Source organism: Oratosquilla oratoria, chromosome 6, assembly GCF_046742065.1.
Source record: "Oratosquilla oratoria isolate Oo_2021 chromosome 6, ASM4674206v1, whole genome shotgun sequence".
NCBI lineage: Eukaryota > Metazoa > Arthropoda > Malacostraca > Stomatopoda > Squillidae > Oratosquilla > Oratosquilla oratoria.
Genome location: NC_134782.1, coordinates 63081054 through 63093553, shown reverse-complemented (window position 1 = coordinate 63093553; position 12500 = coordinate 63081054). Strand labels below are relative to the sequence as shown.

The window sequence follows — 12500 nt, the reverse complement described above, 5'->3', positions numbered from 1 at the left end:
CAAACGAAATTTTCTCAGCGGACTTGACAATGGTAATATTATGTCTTTTTCCTACATTCCTAGAATGTTTTGACGTTAGTTTGAACAAAAGGTTAGTGAGTTCTCAGCAATACTTAATAGAATGAAAACGAATTTATAGCGAAAGACAGCAAGTTCAGCAAAGATGGTAACTCTCTTCCCCCGGATATCATGATGCCCGTTCATATATTTTCAAAGTTCTGTCATTCGTTTTCGATTGAGTTGAGAGGGCAACCCTTACAGCTGAACAAAACCTTCTGGTTTTGCTGTCTATACGAAATAATGCAAAATAAAATAAGAGTAACCTCATGATAATGAAGGACATCATTTAATAACGAGTGACATCGTCTATCCACAGACATTAATATATTATAAGTATACAAGATGGTGAAAAGTTAATATCTTCTTCATAGAGTAGAACAAGGATATTAAAAGAAATAATCAGTTGAAAACCAGCTTGAATGGAGAGATCGAGCAAAGCATATAGGAGTAAGAGACATTCCTCTGCTAAAGGATTCACTTACCGGAAGTGGGTTTCACTGTTCCAAGATCAAGATCGGTGAGAGAGCTTATGAGATCTCCCTCAGGGAGGGAAGTGCGGGTGGGAGTGGTGTCGAAGGGCGGTCTGGTGGGTGCCAGAGAAGGCAAGACAGACAAGGAAGGTTCCTCGGCCTTGGAGAGGGCCGAATCGAAGATCTCTGGGGAGTCCGTTGTGAGGTGCAGCTCAGAATCCAAGAGGGTGGTGAGTACAGAAGTGAGAATGGTGAGAGTGATGGACTGCTCGCCACCAAGTATGGGTAGAAGCGTGGTGGTGGCATAAGTGCTGTATATCACATTAGGCGGGAGAGAGGTGATTGTGGTAGTGGGGGTTGGGTCTGCATCCGTATGGGTATGGGGCTCTGAATGAGTCGTGGTTCTTGTGGGGATCACAATCTGGGTGTTCGTCCTCTCGCGTTTCAGAGCTTCGATGATATCAAAGGTACTTGTCGTGATATCGGACTTGGTGGGTCTGGCAACGGCTGGACCAGTCTTCGTAGGGGTTGGTGGGGATTCTGTTTCCACAAGCACCTCCTCAGCCCTATTCGCTGGATCATCGACGAAGTCCTCTTCGAAGTACTCGTCATATAAGTAATCATCATAGTAATAATCTTCTACGTATTCGTCCTTGACAATGTCGGGTTCAGATACATCCTTCGGTGACACAGGCTCAGGAGTCGTAGATTTAGGCCTTTCAACTTCGGGTTTGGGTGTGAACCTAAGCTGGAAATTGTTAGTAGGGGTCGTCTGATCTTGCTGGTGTTCGGCAGGTTGTGGTCTGTGAGGTCTCTCAGCACCAGGACGCCTGATAATGGGTATATCATCCCTTCTGATGCTGGGACGGGGAGGACGGGTAGGTCTTGGGGTCGTGGTGGTCGTGGTGGTCGTGGTGGTCGTGGTGGTTGTTGATTCGGTTGTGGTGGTCGACTCAGTTGTGGTCGTTGATTCGGTTGTAGTCGTTGATTTGCCTGCGGTTGTTGATTCGGTGGTAGTAGTCGACTGATCTTCCGTGTGAGACTCGGCGGGGGATGGAGGAGGTTGTCTAGGCTCTTCACTATCCACAGTTATTTCAGGAATCGTTTCAATCTCCTCCTCCGTTGGAGGTCTCCTTGGCTGCTGACCACCGAGCCGGCGTCTCTTTGATGGAAGTGGCGGTCTCTCTGATTTTGGAGACACGCCACGACCTCGCGACTTACTAGGAGCGTCTGGACTCTCTTGGGTAATAAGCTCTTCTTCTACTTCCGATTCCTGTGAAGGTACAGTTTCGCTCTCGGGCGTTAGAGGGTCCAGAACATGCTCCGTCTCGTCCTCGATCGTGCGAGAGGGAGGGGCGACGACGCGTTTCTTTGTGACTGTAACCAGAGTCCTCCTTCGGTTATCGCCATTGTAGCGGATAGTTCCTCGACCTCCGTTCCGAATATTAGTCCGTCTCGTAGGGGTGACTGCTGGTGTTTCCTCCACAACATCCTCAGGAGCCTCTTCCTGTACTGTTCCAGACCCTGGATCTAGTGGCTCCTCACTACGAATTATTTGATCCCTAGCGCGCGTATGGGTGGCTTTTAATGAGCTGGTAGTAAGGAATGGCGTCTCTGATCGGAGATCATCCTCTGACTCGACCATTGATGATTGAAGCCCTGACTGACTTGTTTTTCTATTTTGTGCCACTGTCACCTCTGTTTCTTGCGGTGATTGAGTTGCAACTACTTTTGAATCGAGCAGAGAGGTAGGAACAGGTTCCATGGTTGGCTGAGGATTTTCCAGATCTACAAGTGTTACTGAGATGAGGAAAATTCTTGTAGTTAGTTCTTCATATATTCGTTCACCTAATGTTTGTGTGGAGGCCCCAAGTTCATAGGTGAATAGACCATCTTTACCTGAGCTAGTGAACTTCCCTGGCACGACCACCATTGTCGGTTCAACGGCGTTCGAAACGGTTAGTCCCCTTGTGGAGGTAGACTGCGGGACTTCGTTATCGTACACACTATACAGATAGGAATACGCTGTGTAAAAGGTACTAACAAGGCCTTTGTAGGCCTCTACTGGACGGGCAATAGCTGTTGCCGGTTCTATGGACTTCATACGGGTCACTACAACTTTCCTCCCACCACCTTGTGGAGGAATGCTCTGGTTGATGATGCTGGAAGTCTGGGTTTTGCTGACTGGACGGCGGCGGATTGTCACTCTCTTCCTTTTTGCCTGTGCATTGTCGCTATCGGTCGTCGGTTCTTCGAGTTCGTGATCTTCGTCTTCAGTGATATCATGGATAGTCCCGGAGGAGTCTTCTTGAGACCGTGATCCAATTTTCTTCAAGTCGATGTGCTCGGTAACTCCAGAGGACACAACTTGCTCCCTCGCTGCTGGTTGGACTCTCCTCGCAGTCGGACGTTCTCCGTGTAATATAGTCGCCTGTGGTTCCTCATCAGGAACAGCCGGTTGAGGCACGGGACGTCTTCGAGTTACGATGACTCTTTTCTTCTTTTCTTCAGCGGGACTAGCTGTACCAATAGGCCGTTTACGAGTAAGAACGACTCTTCTAGGTTTCTGGCCAGCCACCCTAAAGATTTCCAGGTCATCAACGTTTTCTACGTACTCATCCTCTGTTTGGGTCGATAAGGAATGGATTCGGTCTGGTAAGGGCTGAGGAAATGATTGTGGTAGCTGAGACTCACCATCGGGAACAAAGGGTCTTTCGAATGGTGACCTCACTACGGGTCCGTGAGGTGGGAGCGGGTCAACGAAGACCGGGTCTGGAACTGGTCTTGGCTTTCCCGGGATAATAGCGTCGTTCAAAGTAAACTTTTCCATCGTATGCCCCTGAGTGGCATCGACTTGAAGAACTACAGGTGTAGCAGAGGGGGCTTGGGTTTTGGTAAATTCATCAACTCTAACATTAGCCTGTGTTGCGATCTGGGTCACAGTTTCCTCTGAGCTCTGGACAAACTCTTTCCCTAAGTCGTCAACCAGAGTTGTGTAATAGGTAAAAGTCGTATAATAAGTTGTTGGCGCCTGAATTCGTCGTTTCTCTTCATTGACGATCTGACTTTGTAGGCGATCTGTACCCCTCCTGCCTCCTACGTTCTGAAATGTTAAACCTGCATCTAGTCTTCTCGCCTCTTGTGCCGCGACAGGATGAGATTCTAAGTTATCTCCGAATTTTGTATTGCCCCTTTGTGCACTGCGAACCTTCCGCTTGAGCGGGGCAGACTCAGCGGGGCCCTCCCATAAAAAATGCTCCGATGTATAGGAGGGGTTGGAGGTGCTATCGACGACACCCAATGTATCGTCTCCGGAATTGCCTAAGTAGACGGTGGCTAGGTCACCCAAGACGGATTCCAGACTTGGTGTGACTTTGTTCATATGTTCAACGTCTATTTCGTTAATAGCAGACATAATATACCAGTCTACATCTTCGGCATCATAAGTTTCTGGAAGCTGATAGAGTCCTTTGTTTGTTTCGATATACAGGGGGAGAATTGTAGGCTTAACTTCCTTACTCGGTAGAGATCCTCGTTTGTAACGACTACCCTCGGAGCCTTCCAACCTCACGGTGGAAAGGACAGTGGAGTATTCCCCTGGCTTTTTGCCAGACAAGTACAAGGTAACAACAGATGTGTGGAAAGCAGGAACAGGGTCAGGATGAATCTCATGAATCTCCCGACGTCGTTGTTTGTCCAGTTTCTCCTGCTGCCGCTGGAATAGCTGCTCCTGTAATTGTTCTCTAAGTAGTTGCTGGTCAACAGCTGTTGCTAGTACCTCGGGCTGAGATTCACGTGTAGGCCGGACTTGAGGTTGCTGTTGTTGCAGCTGTCCTTGGAGTAAGAATGGTAGCAGCTGGTTAAGTGGATTTACTCCTCCAAGTGGTGAGACTGAAGGACCACCAACTCTAGTTTCTGTGCTGAATTCTGTTGTGGTGATCACCTCTGTGATCGATTCCACTACAGTAGTTTCTATTGTTCTTCCTCTGAAGATGACTGGAAGTACTGCAGAGTGTAAATTAGTCACTGTTGTAACGTAAGTTACAGTGTGAACATGGTAGTTTGTGTTTAAGGCGTTCAGTCCCAGGGCAGCGAGAAGAGGATTTTGTTGTTGTTGCTGCAGTAGGAGAAGCTGAAGGAGCTGGTTGGTGTCAGTACTTGATGCAGTCTCAGTTTGTGTGACTATGTTATAAGCGGTAGATGGAAGAACATGAGGTGCAGACGTTCTTCTTCCTTGTACGAAAGTATTAGTGTATGTGGTGGTAACAGTTTCGATGGGCTCGATGAAGTAAGTAGTGATGATCTCACCACTACCGACGGTACTAAGGAACAGTTTTGTCTGCCCGTCAACATTAGTCTGTGTGATGAGATCACTTTTGATTACTTCTGTTTGATAGGATGCAGTGATAACTTCCTTCACAGTAGTCTCTCCGTCGACCAGGAGGGGAATGGTAGCTTTTACTGGAACTTCCCTGGTCACTGTCAAGTCCTCGTTGATGATGAAAGACCCGTCATTACTCGGAAAAATCTTTGGTGGTTCTGTTGTGGGCTCTGGGATATCGCGGTCTCTAAATTGAGCAATTGGATTGGATTTTTCGCGTTCGACAGGGCGAGGGGGTGGTGGAGGCCTTCGAGGACGGGAAGGAGGAGAGGGCCTCCTGACAGGCGAGCTCGGACGAGAAGAAAACTTACTTGACGGTCTGAAATTGTTATCAGTAGAGGGTCGCCTGTGACCCCTTCCTCTTATGTTACCAATAGGAACGAAATTCCTTGTATTGGTCGCTCTGGATCGTGTTGGGACAGTAGAACGAGAGGTTCCACTTGGCCTTCTGACTCGAGAAGATTCGCTTGTTGAACGTCTTTCTGGTGGAGTGGAGGAAGTGCGACTTCGGGGGTTAGCAATGGTAAATTGTCCACTTCGTTCTGGGGCTGATGGAGAGATGCGTCTTGATGAACGTGACCTGACGATTGGAAGACTGGATCTGCTTCTGGAACTTGATCTGGCCGTGGATCCCCTTGCATCGCTGTTGGAAGTAGGGGTCTCATCAGGAGATGTGGCAGATGTTCTGCTTCTTCCAAATCGAGAAGAACCTCTCGAACTTGTCCGTGAACCAAATTCATTGGCCTCTCTTTTCCTCCTAGTCAAAGGTTCTTCAATTGGTGTGAACCCAAAAAATAATTCTGGGACATCCGATTCATCCGGAATGACGAAGATAGGGTCGATTTCTGAGCCTTCAGATTCGAGTTTGACCTTGCTCAAGGGGTTACGCTTTGGTGAGGATTTAGTTCGTGACGGAAGACTTGGACGGAATCTATTTCGACGTCGCTCTGATAATGTCAGTCGAGTACCTCCGTTGGAACGCGAAGGTGGAGGAGACTCTGGGTCAATTGGCTTTTCTTCGATAAAGGAATTGGTGGAAGCCTCTGCCTCCTCATCACGTGGTGAGAACCGACTCACCCCGAAGGACGATGCTGACGAATTCGTGTTACGGCTGAGAAATGCAAATGGTATGTCGGACCGGGTTCTTCCGCCTGAGGGCCTCCTAAAGTTAAAAGGTCTAAAACCACTAGTTTTTTCCTTTTCACTTACGGTTTCAGTCTCCTTAGAAGGGAAGGTAGTAGTTGGGAAGATTCGAGACGGCTGTGACTCTTGGAAGTGTCTAGTAGACTCAAAGAATCGCGGAGTTGTTTTCGTTTTAGCAAACCTATTGGTACTGAAAGGTCCATCTGGTTTTTGCGTCGTAGTAAGTCCGGGAGTTGCAAAGACATTGCGGCGAGTAGACCCAGGAATCCCTGTATTTTTGAATCGGTTAAACCGTAGTGATGTCGTGGGGTTGAAGGTTCGTGTTGTCGGAGAGTTAAAGAAACCAAACCTGAATGGCCGAGCGGCTGTTGTGGCCCCTCTGAACGTCTTTTCATCGAATGATTCCTCCTCACCGAGCTCTGGCGTGGCCGTAATTGGTGGGGTTAGGTTGTCTTTCGTTCCGGTGTTCTGTCTGTTAAACGTAGTTCGTGGAGGTAGGAACCCGAGCCTGGTGCGTGTGTTGTCTCGAGTAGTGCCACGGAAGAATCGTGGCGGTACGAACGTGTTGCGGGTTGTCGGGAAGCTAAAACGATTTTTCTGAGCCGTTCGCGGGGTGAACTCTGACTCTGGGTCCTCAGTTTCATTCTCGCTAACTATGTCAGTAGTTATCTCCTCCTCTGGTATGGTTTCAGTGGCCAAGACAGGTGTAGTGGTTTCGGTCGTGACGTCAACGAATGAGGATTCTAGGGTTGGGGTGGTGGTGGTGGTGGTGAAGGTGGGCCTTGGAAAACGAACTTCTGGGAAGTTGAAGAGCACATCTGTAGGCTGAACGGGATCCTCCAAGAAAGTGGATGCTGCTGTAATTTCTATCCCCTCTGTTGGACTACCCTTTACACTTGAAGAACTTCTTGTTATCTCTTCGTAGGTGCCACCGAGGAATGTACCGAAGATCGTCGACTCATAATAGGTTGTGTAGGTGCTGTGCACTATGGTGCCAAGTACTTCGCGAAGAACTCCGGTTGGATAAGGGCTGGTAGTCGGGACCACTTTGAAAGGATCGACATCTAGGCTTGTTGTACTCTCCACCACCTCGGCAACGATGCCGTCGATGAACGAGGCGATGTGACTAGACGTATAATAGGTTGTTGTGGCTCCGTCAATAATGCGTCCTACATTCAAACTCACTACACTTATATCTGTAGCTGGGTCAACTTCCTTAACTGGAGAGGGACTTGGCTCAAAAATAAAGTCAAGTGTGGGTTTGATCGTGGGCTCAATGATCTGACTCGTAGAGGACTGGATTTGTGCGTACAAACCGTCAATAATTGTGCCGATTACATTAGTCGAAAAAATGGTCGTAGTTCCGTCCATAACCGTACTACCCCGGATAGTAGATAACAAACCAGTCTGGTAATTGCGGGTAGGTGTCTCCTCCGTGATAATGAAGTCATCCACTGTCACCGGCTCCTCACCAAAACCAGGGAATTCTGTTGTGTCTTCCGGTAACTCGGGGATGGTAGTGGCTTCCACTGCTGGAGGTTCAGTCTGAGACACAACGTTAGTGACCGTTTCGAGACGGCTCTTAACAATAGTAGAGTCACCGATGTAGGAGGAGGTGTAGTAAGTGTAGGTAGTGTAATAGGTGGTGACGGCCGGTTTTGTGGTAACACCAATGGAGGTGGCAGTAGTGTCGTCGGCAGGACCAAATAGATCAAAGAGATTTGTGGATTTTCTCTCAGTGGTGGTCGTTGGGAGAAATTCTAGCACCGGAGATGAAACCTCCTTAGTGGTGGGAAGGAGGAAATCAAATGTGGTCGGTGATTCGGTTGTTGTAGGGAAAAGATCAAATAATGGCGACACTTTAGAAGTAGTTGGGGACAACTCTAACAATGGTTTAGAGGTAGTCGTGGGTAGGAATTCAAGTATTGGTGAGGACGTGGTAGTGGTGGCGAGGAACGTCAACGTTGGAGACGTTTTGGGGGTGACCGTCGGTAGAAATTCAAGTACTGGAGCAGAGGTGGTGGTGGTCTCCGTGGTAGTTGTGGCGGTAGTGGTGATGGTAGTGCCAAGGAGCTCGAACCCTGGAGAAGACTTTGTGGTGGTGGGCTGGAAGTCTATAGCAGTTGTGGGTAGTATCCCGTTGGTAGGAGTGACGATCTGTGAAACGGTCTGCTCAGAACTTACTGTCTCCGTCTTACCTTCCTTAAAGTAGGTTGTCCAATAAGTGTAAGTGGTGTAGTAAGTGACGGGGTAAGACGACACAACAGGCGTCAGATTCTTGTGGATCTCGTGTTCCTTAGCATCCGTGATGACGTTGGTCACGGTTTGTAGGCTACTTACGATGGATGAGGTGCCGTGATGGTAGAAGGTGGTAAAGTAGGTATATGTGGTGTAGTAGGTTCGTGGATAGAACGTGGTGGATATTTCGTCCTTCGGGGCGAGAGAGGAGTCGATATGCACCGGAGGAGCTTCAGTCACATCCTGCAAAGACAAGTCGGTGGACATCTCGGACGAGGACTCTGTGACGGATTCTGTGAATGCTTCAGTCGTATCCTCCTCGAGCAGGTCTACTGGTGCTGCTTCAACAAAAGTAACATCCGCCACCCTCTCTGTTGTCGTCGTGGCAATATTCCTGTCGGTAACCTCACTCGGGAATAATTCGCTGAAAGGAGCAATAGTACTTGATACCTTAGTCGAACCGTCCACAAAGGTGGTCGTGTATGTAGTCAAGTATGTGGAGGCGGAAATCGTAGCGGACACAAATCCAGGGCTAGAGGTTTCATGGGTCTCTGTTGAAGCCGGTACAATATTGGAGGTCACTGTAGGAGTTCCATCCCTCAGGAATGTAGTAATGAATGTAAGTGTCTTTGCACTCTCCTCCGTCTTAGATGTGGCCTCGTTGAACAGGAAAGGGGATGTAGTGGGTTGTACTTCCACCACGGAAGTGGCGGAATCGTCACCATAATCATAGAACGGTGTCGTCACTTTCATATCCTTGTCCTTATCTTTCATATCGCTGGTCTCCACAATCGTCTGTTCATTCGGTTTCGATGCCACTGACCTTCCTACGTTGTTGTCAATGACCTCGTCGAAGGGAATGCCGAAAAGGCTCTCGGTGGTCGGTGGGTCTTCGTAGTCATAATCGGGGAAGTCAGTCGTCACGTCGAATCCACTAAAAGCTGCGGTCGTCGTGACTTCAAAAGAGACTGGACGAGTTGGCTGCAGGTCAGGTGTAGCTGACTTGGAGATGAGGTAGAAGATGCTCGAAGTGCTCTGGACTATTTGTGCGTATTGACTCTGGATGAATGTACCGATCACCAGAGTTGTGAATAGAGTGGTCATCTCATTATTGACAATAGTTCCGTCAATGGAAGAGACCAGGCCGGTCGGATAGAGGTCCACAGTGTTGAAAACTTTGGTGGCCACCGTGGAATAAGGTGCAATAGATTTTTTTAAAGACTCAGTTTGAAGATCACTTATTTCCTGATCCTTCGTGACCGAGGAAGTTTCGATAGGAGATGATATAGGACCAGCCTCTGCCGTAACGACGACTACGTCTGTTTCTTTTTCAACAATCGCAGGCTTCTCCTCCTCAAAGAGAGTGTTGAAAACGCTCAAAGTAGTAGTTTGAGAGGAAGTGGGCTGAGTTTTAGAGGTTGAATGAATATCGAAAGTTGGGAAGGGAGAGAGAGAAGGGGTGTCAGTTTGAGAATTAAAAGGACTTTGTGAGTTTGAAACATGGTCCTTGGAGGTAGAAAACTTGTTGTCAAAAATTGATGAATGGCTCTGAGACGTGGAGGGGTGGTTTTCCGACGTTGATGAATGATGACTTTTTATTGTAGTATGATGGCTCTGTGATGTTTGTGTTTGGTCATTAGCTGTAATGGAATGAGTTAGGAAAGTTGAAGGATGAGTTAGAAAACTCGAAGTATCAGTTTTGGAAGCTGGAGAATGAGTTTCTGAGATGGAGGAATCCGTTGAAAAAGCAAATGAGCTAGAGGAACTAGGAGAATCAGTTTTAGAAGTTGAAGGGTGAGTTTTTGAGGTTGAGGGATGTGTATGAACCTTAGAACTTGTAAAATCGTTGTCAGAACTTGAAAAGTGAGTATTGAAAACTGAGGGACGAGCCTGCGTAGTTGAAGAACCAATATCTGTATCTATGGGTTCTCTGTCTGAGACAATGTATGGCGTAAATTCATTATCTGGTGTTCGTGAATTAGCCAGGCGAGGGGCCAAAGTCGAGATTACTGGGGACGTGTTGACCTGTGTCTTTGTTGCCAAAACAACCTTAGTCATCAAGTCTTTTGGCTTCGAAGGCTGGGGTGTTTCGGTAATCGGTGTGAAGATAACCACCGTCCCGGCAATTGTTGTAGTGAAGTCATCGAAACCTGTGTACGTGACAGTGGGAAGATCTGAATCTGCCATTCCAAAGTCGAGATTGAATTTGGCTCGGATTTCTTCCACAGATTGACTCTCACTTTCTTGCCATACCTTTTGGCTGACACTCTTCCCAATACTTTTTTGTACACTCTTCTCGACAGTGATGATCTCGTGAAGAGGTTGATTGGGCTGATCCACCGTGAAGGTAGGTACGTCAATCTGAAGTGCCTTCGCTGGCCTCAGATCGTTGACCTCGACAATTATCTCTCCGTCAGCGATGTCAGCGTTCCGAGCAGTCAAACGCGAGAGATCAACTTCATTTTCAGCGTTGTCGAAGACAGCCTCGTTCCTATCTCCCATGCTCAGCACAGTAACGTCCATGGGCTTCTCTTGAACATTGGTAGCTTTTACCACCCTTGTGGAGATGGGCTGTCCCACGGTGATGGTGAGCATACTTGTTGAACTGGCCGCCTGGCTTTGTACGCCCATGACATCGAATCCTTCCGATCCCTCAATGAACATACCTCCCATCATCTTTCCATCTACCATACCGGAACCCATCATCATGGCAGGAGCGACCGTGGCATCGATATTCATACTCTTCGACGGCATAATGACTTCGATGTCCTTCTCCATGTCTATGACGATCTTGGATTTGTCCCCTTTTTTGAGAACGAATTCGGGTCGGAGAGCTTGCGTGGCAGTGACAGGCTGGTTAGGCATGGTGCTTGCCATTGAAGGTAGGACCGAGTTACCGAAAAAGAAAAGGTAGGTGCGAAGGTCCTTCACGTAAGAGCCGGTGAAGACGTTGTAGGTGGTGGCTTGTGTTGGGCCCTCCTTGATGAACTGCCCCTGAGTGCCAGTAAGGATAACGACATCGTCCCTGACTGACGAAGGATGCAGAGGAGCCGAAGAGGAACCGCCATTCACGTAGTTGAATTCAAGGGTGGCATCAGGGTTCGAGTTGTCGGTGACGAAGGTACCTTTGATGGGGATCTTGCGTTCATGTTCTCCAGCCAGACCGGTGGCGAAGACGAAGTCAACTGCCGCTATAGGGGTGGGAACAATGGGTTGATCAGAATACCTTGAAGGGTAGTTCACTTGGGACAGGGTAGTCACAAGTTGTGCGTAAGTACCATCAATGTGCGTCCGGTGGTATTCGGTTGTGTATGTGGTCGATATGTCACCGTCAATGCGGGTTCGCACCACTGAAGACACCAAGCCTGTCGGGGTAGGCCGGTTCCTCACAGTGGAGACAGCATAAAACACCCTAGAAGAAGTGGAGGTGATCTTGGCGTATTGACCGCCGATGTCCGTGCCTCGAACCTGAGTCACGTATTCTGTCGTCGTACCGTCGTTGATAAAGGAACCTACAGTCGAGGTCAGAACCCCCTGGGGCCTTCGTGTAGAGATGGTGCGACCTTCGTTTGAGAAGAGCGCTGTCGTGGCGGACCCTCGGACGATCGTCCGGACGTCTGAAGGAGAGGGAGTAAGGAAAAGGGTGAGGAAACTTGTGTCTAAGCTGGATATGTGGGTGGCTTGTGATTTGACCAAGTACTTCTAGTTACATAGGTAAATGGTGTATAAAAAGCGTGTGCAAAGGCAGAAATGGGTGCGTGTTTGTAGCATCACAAGCGACCTCCTTAGGAATGTAACTGATTGAGCAAGTAAGAGAAATTGAATGACAAAATGGTTGTTGATGGCAAGAGTGTTCATAGCTATAATACAAAGAAAAAGTGACTGTCTGGATAGTTGTAATTCCTAAACAGGCGCTGGTACTTTGGTATCAAATGGGTTGGATAATACTGTAATTTTCAGACATTGAAGCGTACTTAGTGCATTGATGTGAGGATAGTGATGAATTGGCTATAATGAGGTAAGGTGTAGAAAAACTAATAGTGGTATTGGCATAATGATTCTGGTGTTGTCAGGAGATATTCAGGAGGTACAGGTTGGGAAGGAGGAAGGATGTGGTGGAGATAGGAAGGGCAGAAACATGTAATAAAGGAAAATACTTTGAAAGAGTCTTGTCATTATAATGTCCTATGTCAAAAGAGGGTGTGAAT

At 48.0% G+C, this 12500-nt stretch overlaps 1 protein-coding gene across 4 annotated transcripts in view; it reads right to left on the bottom strand.

Moving 5' to 3' along the window:
* LOC143026524 (uncharacterized) overlaps positions 1–12500 on the bottom strand; it is a 223641-nt gene that overhangs the window by 33287 nt on the left and 177854 nt on the right. For all 4 annotated transcript variants that reach the window (XM_076187066.1, XM_076187069.1, XM_076187067.1 and 1 more), the window contains one exon: positions 543–11483. In XM_076187066.1, the coding sequence (XP_076043181.1) occupies positions 543–11483 (10941 nt within the window). The remainder of the gene's footprint in view (positions 1–542; positions 11484–12500) is intronic.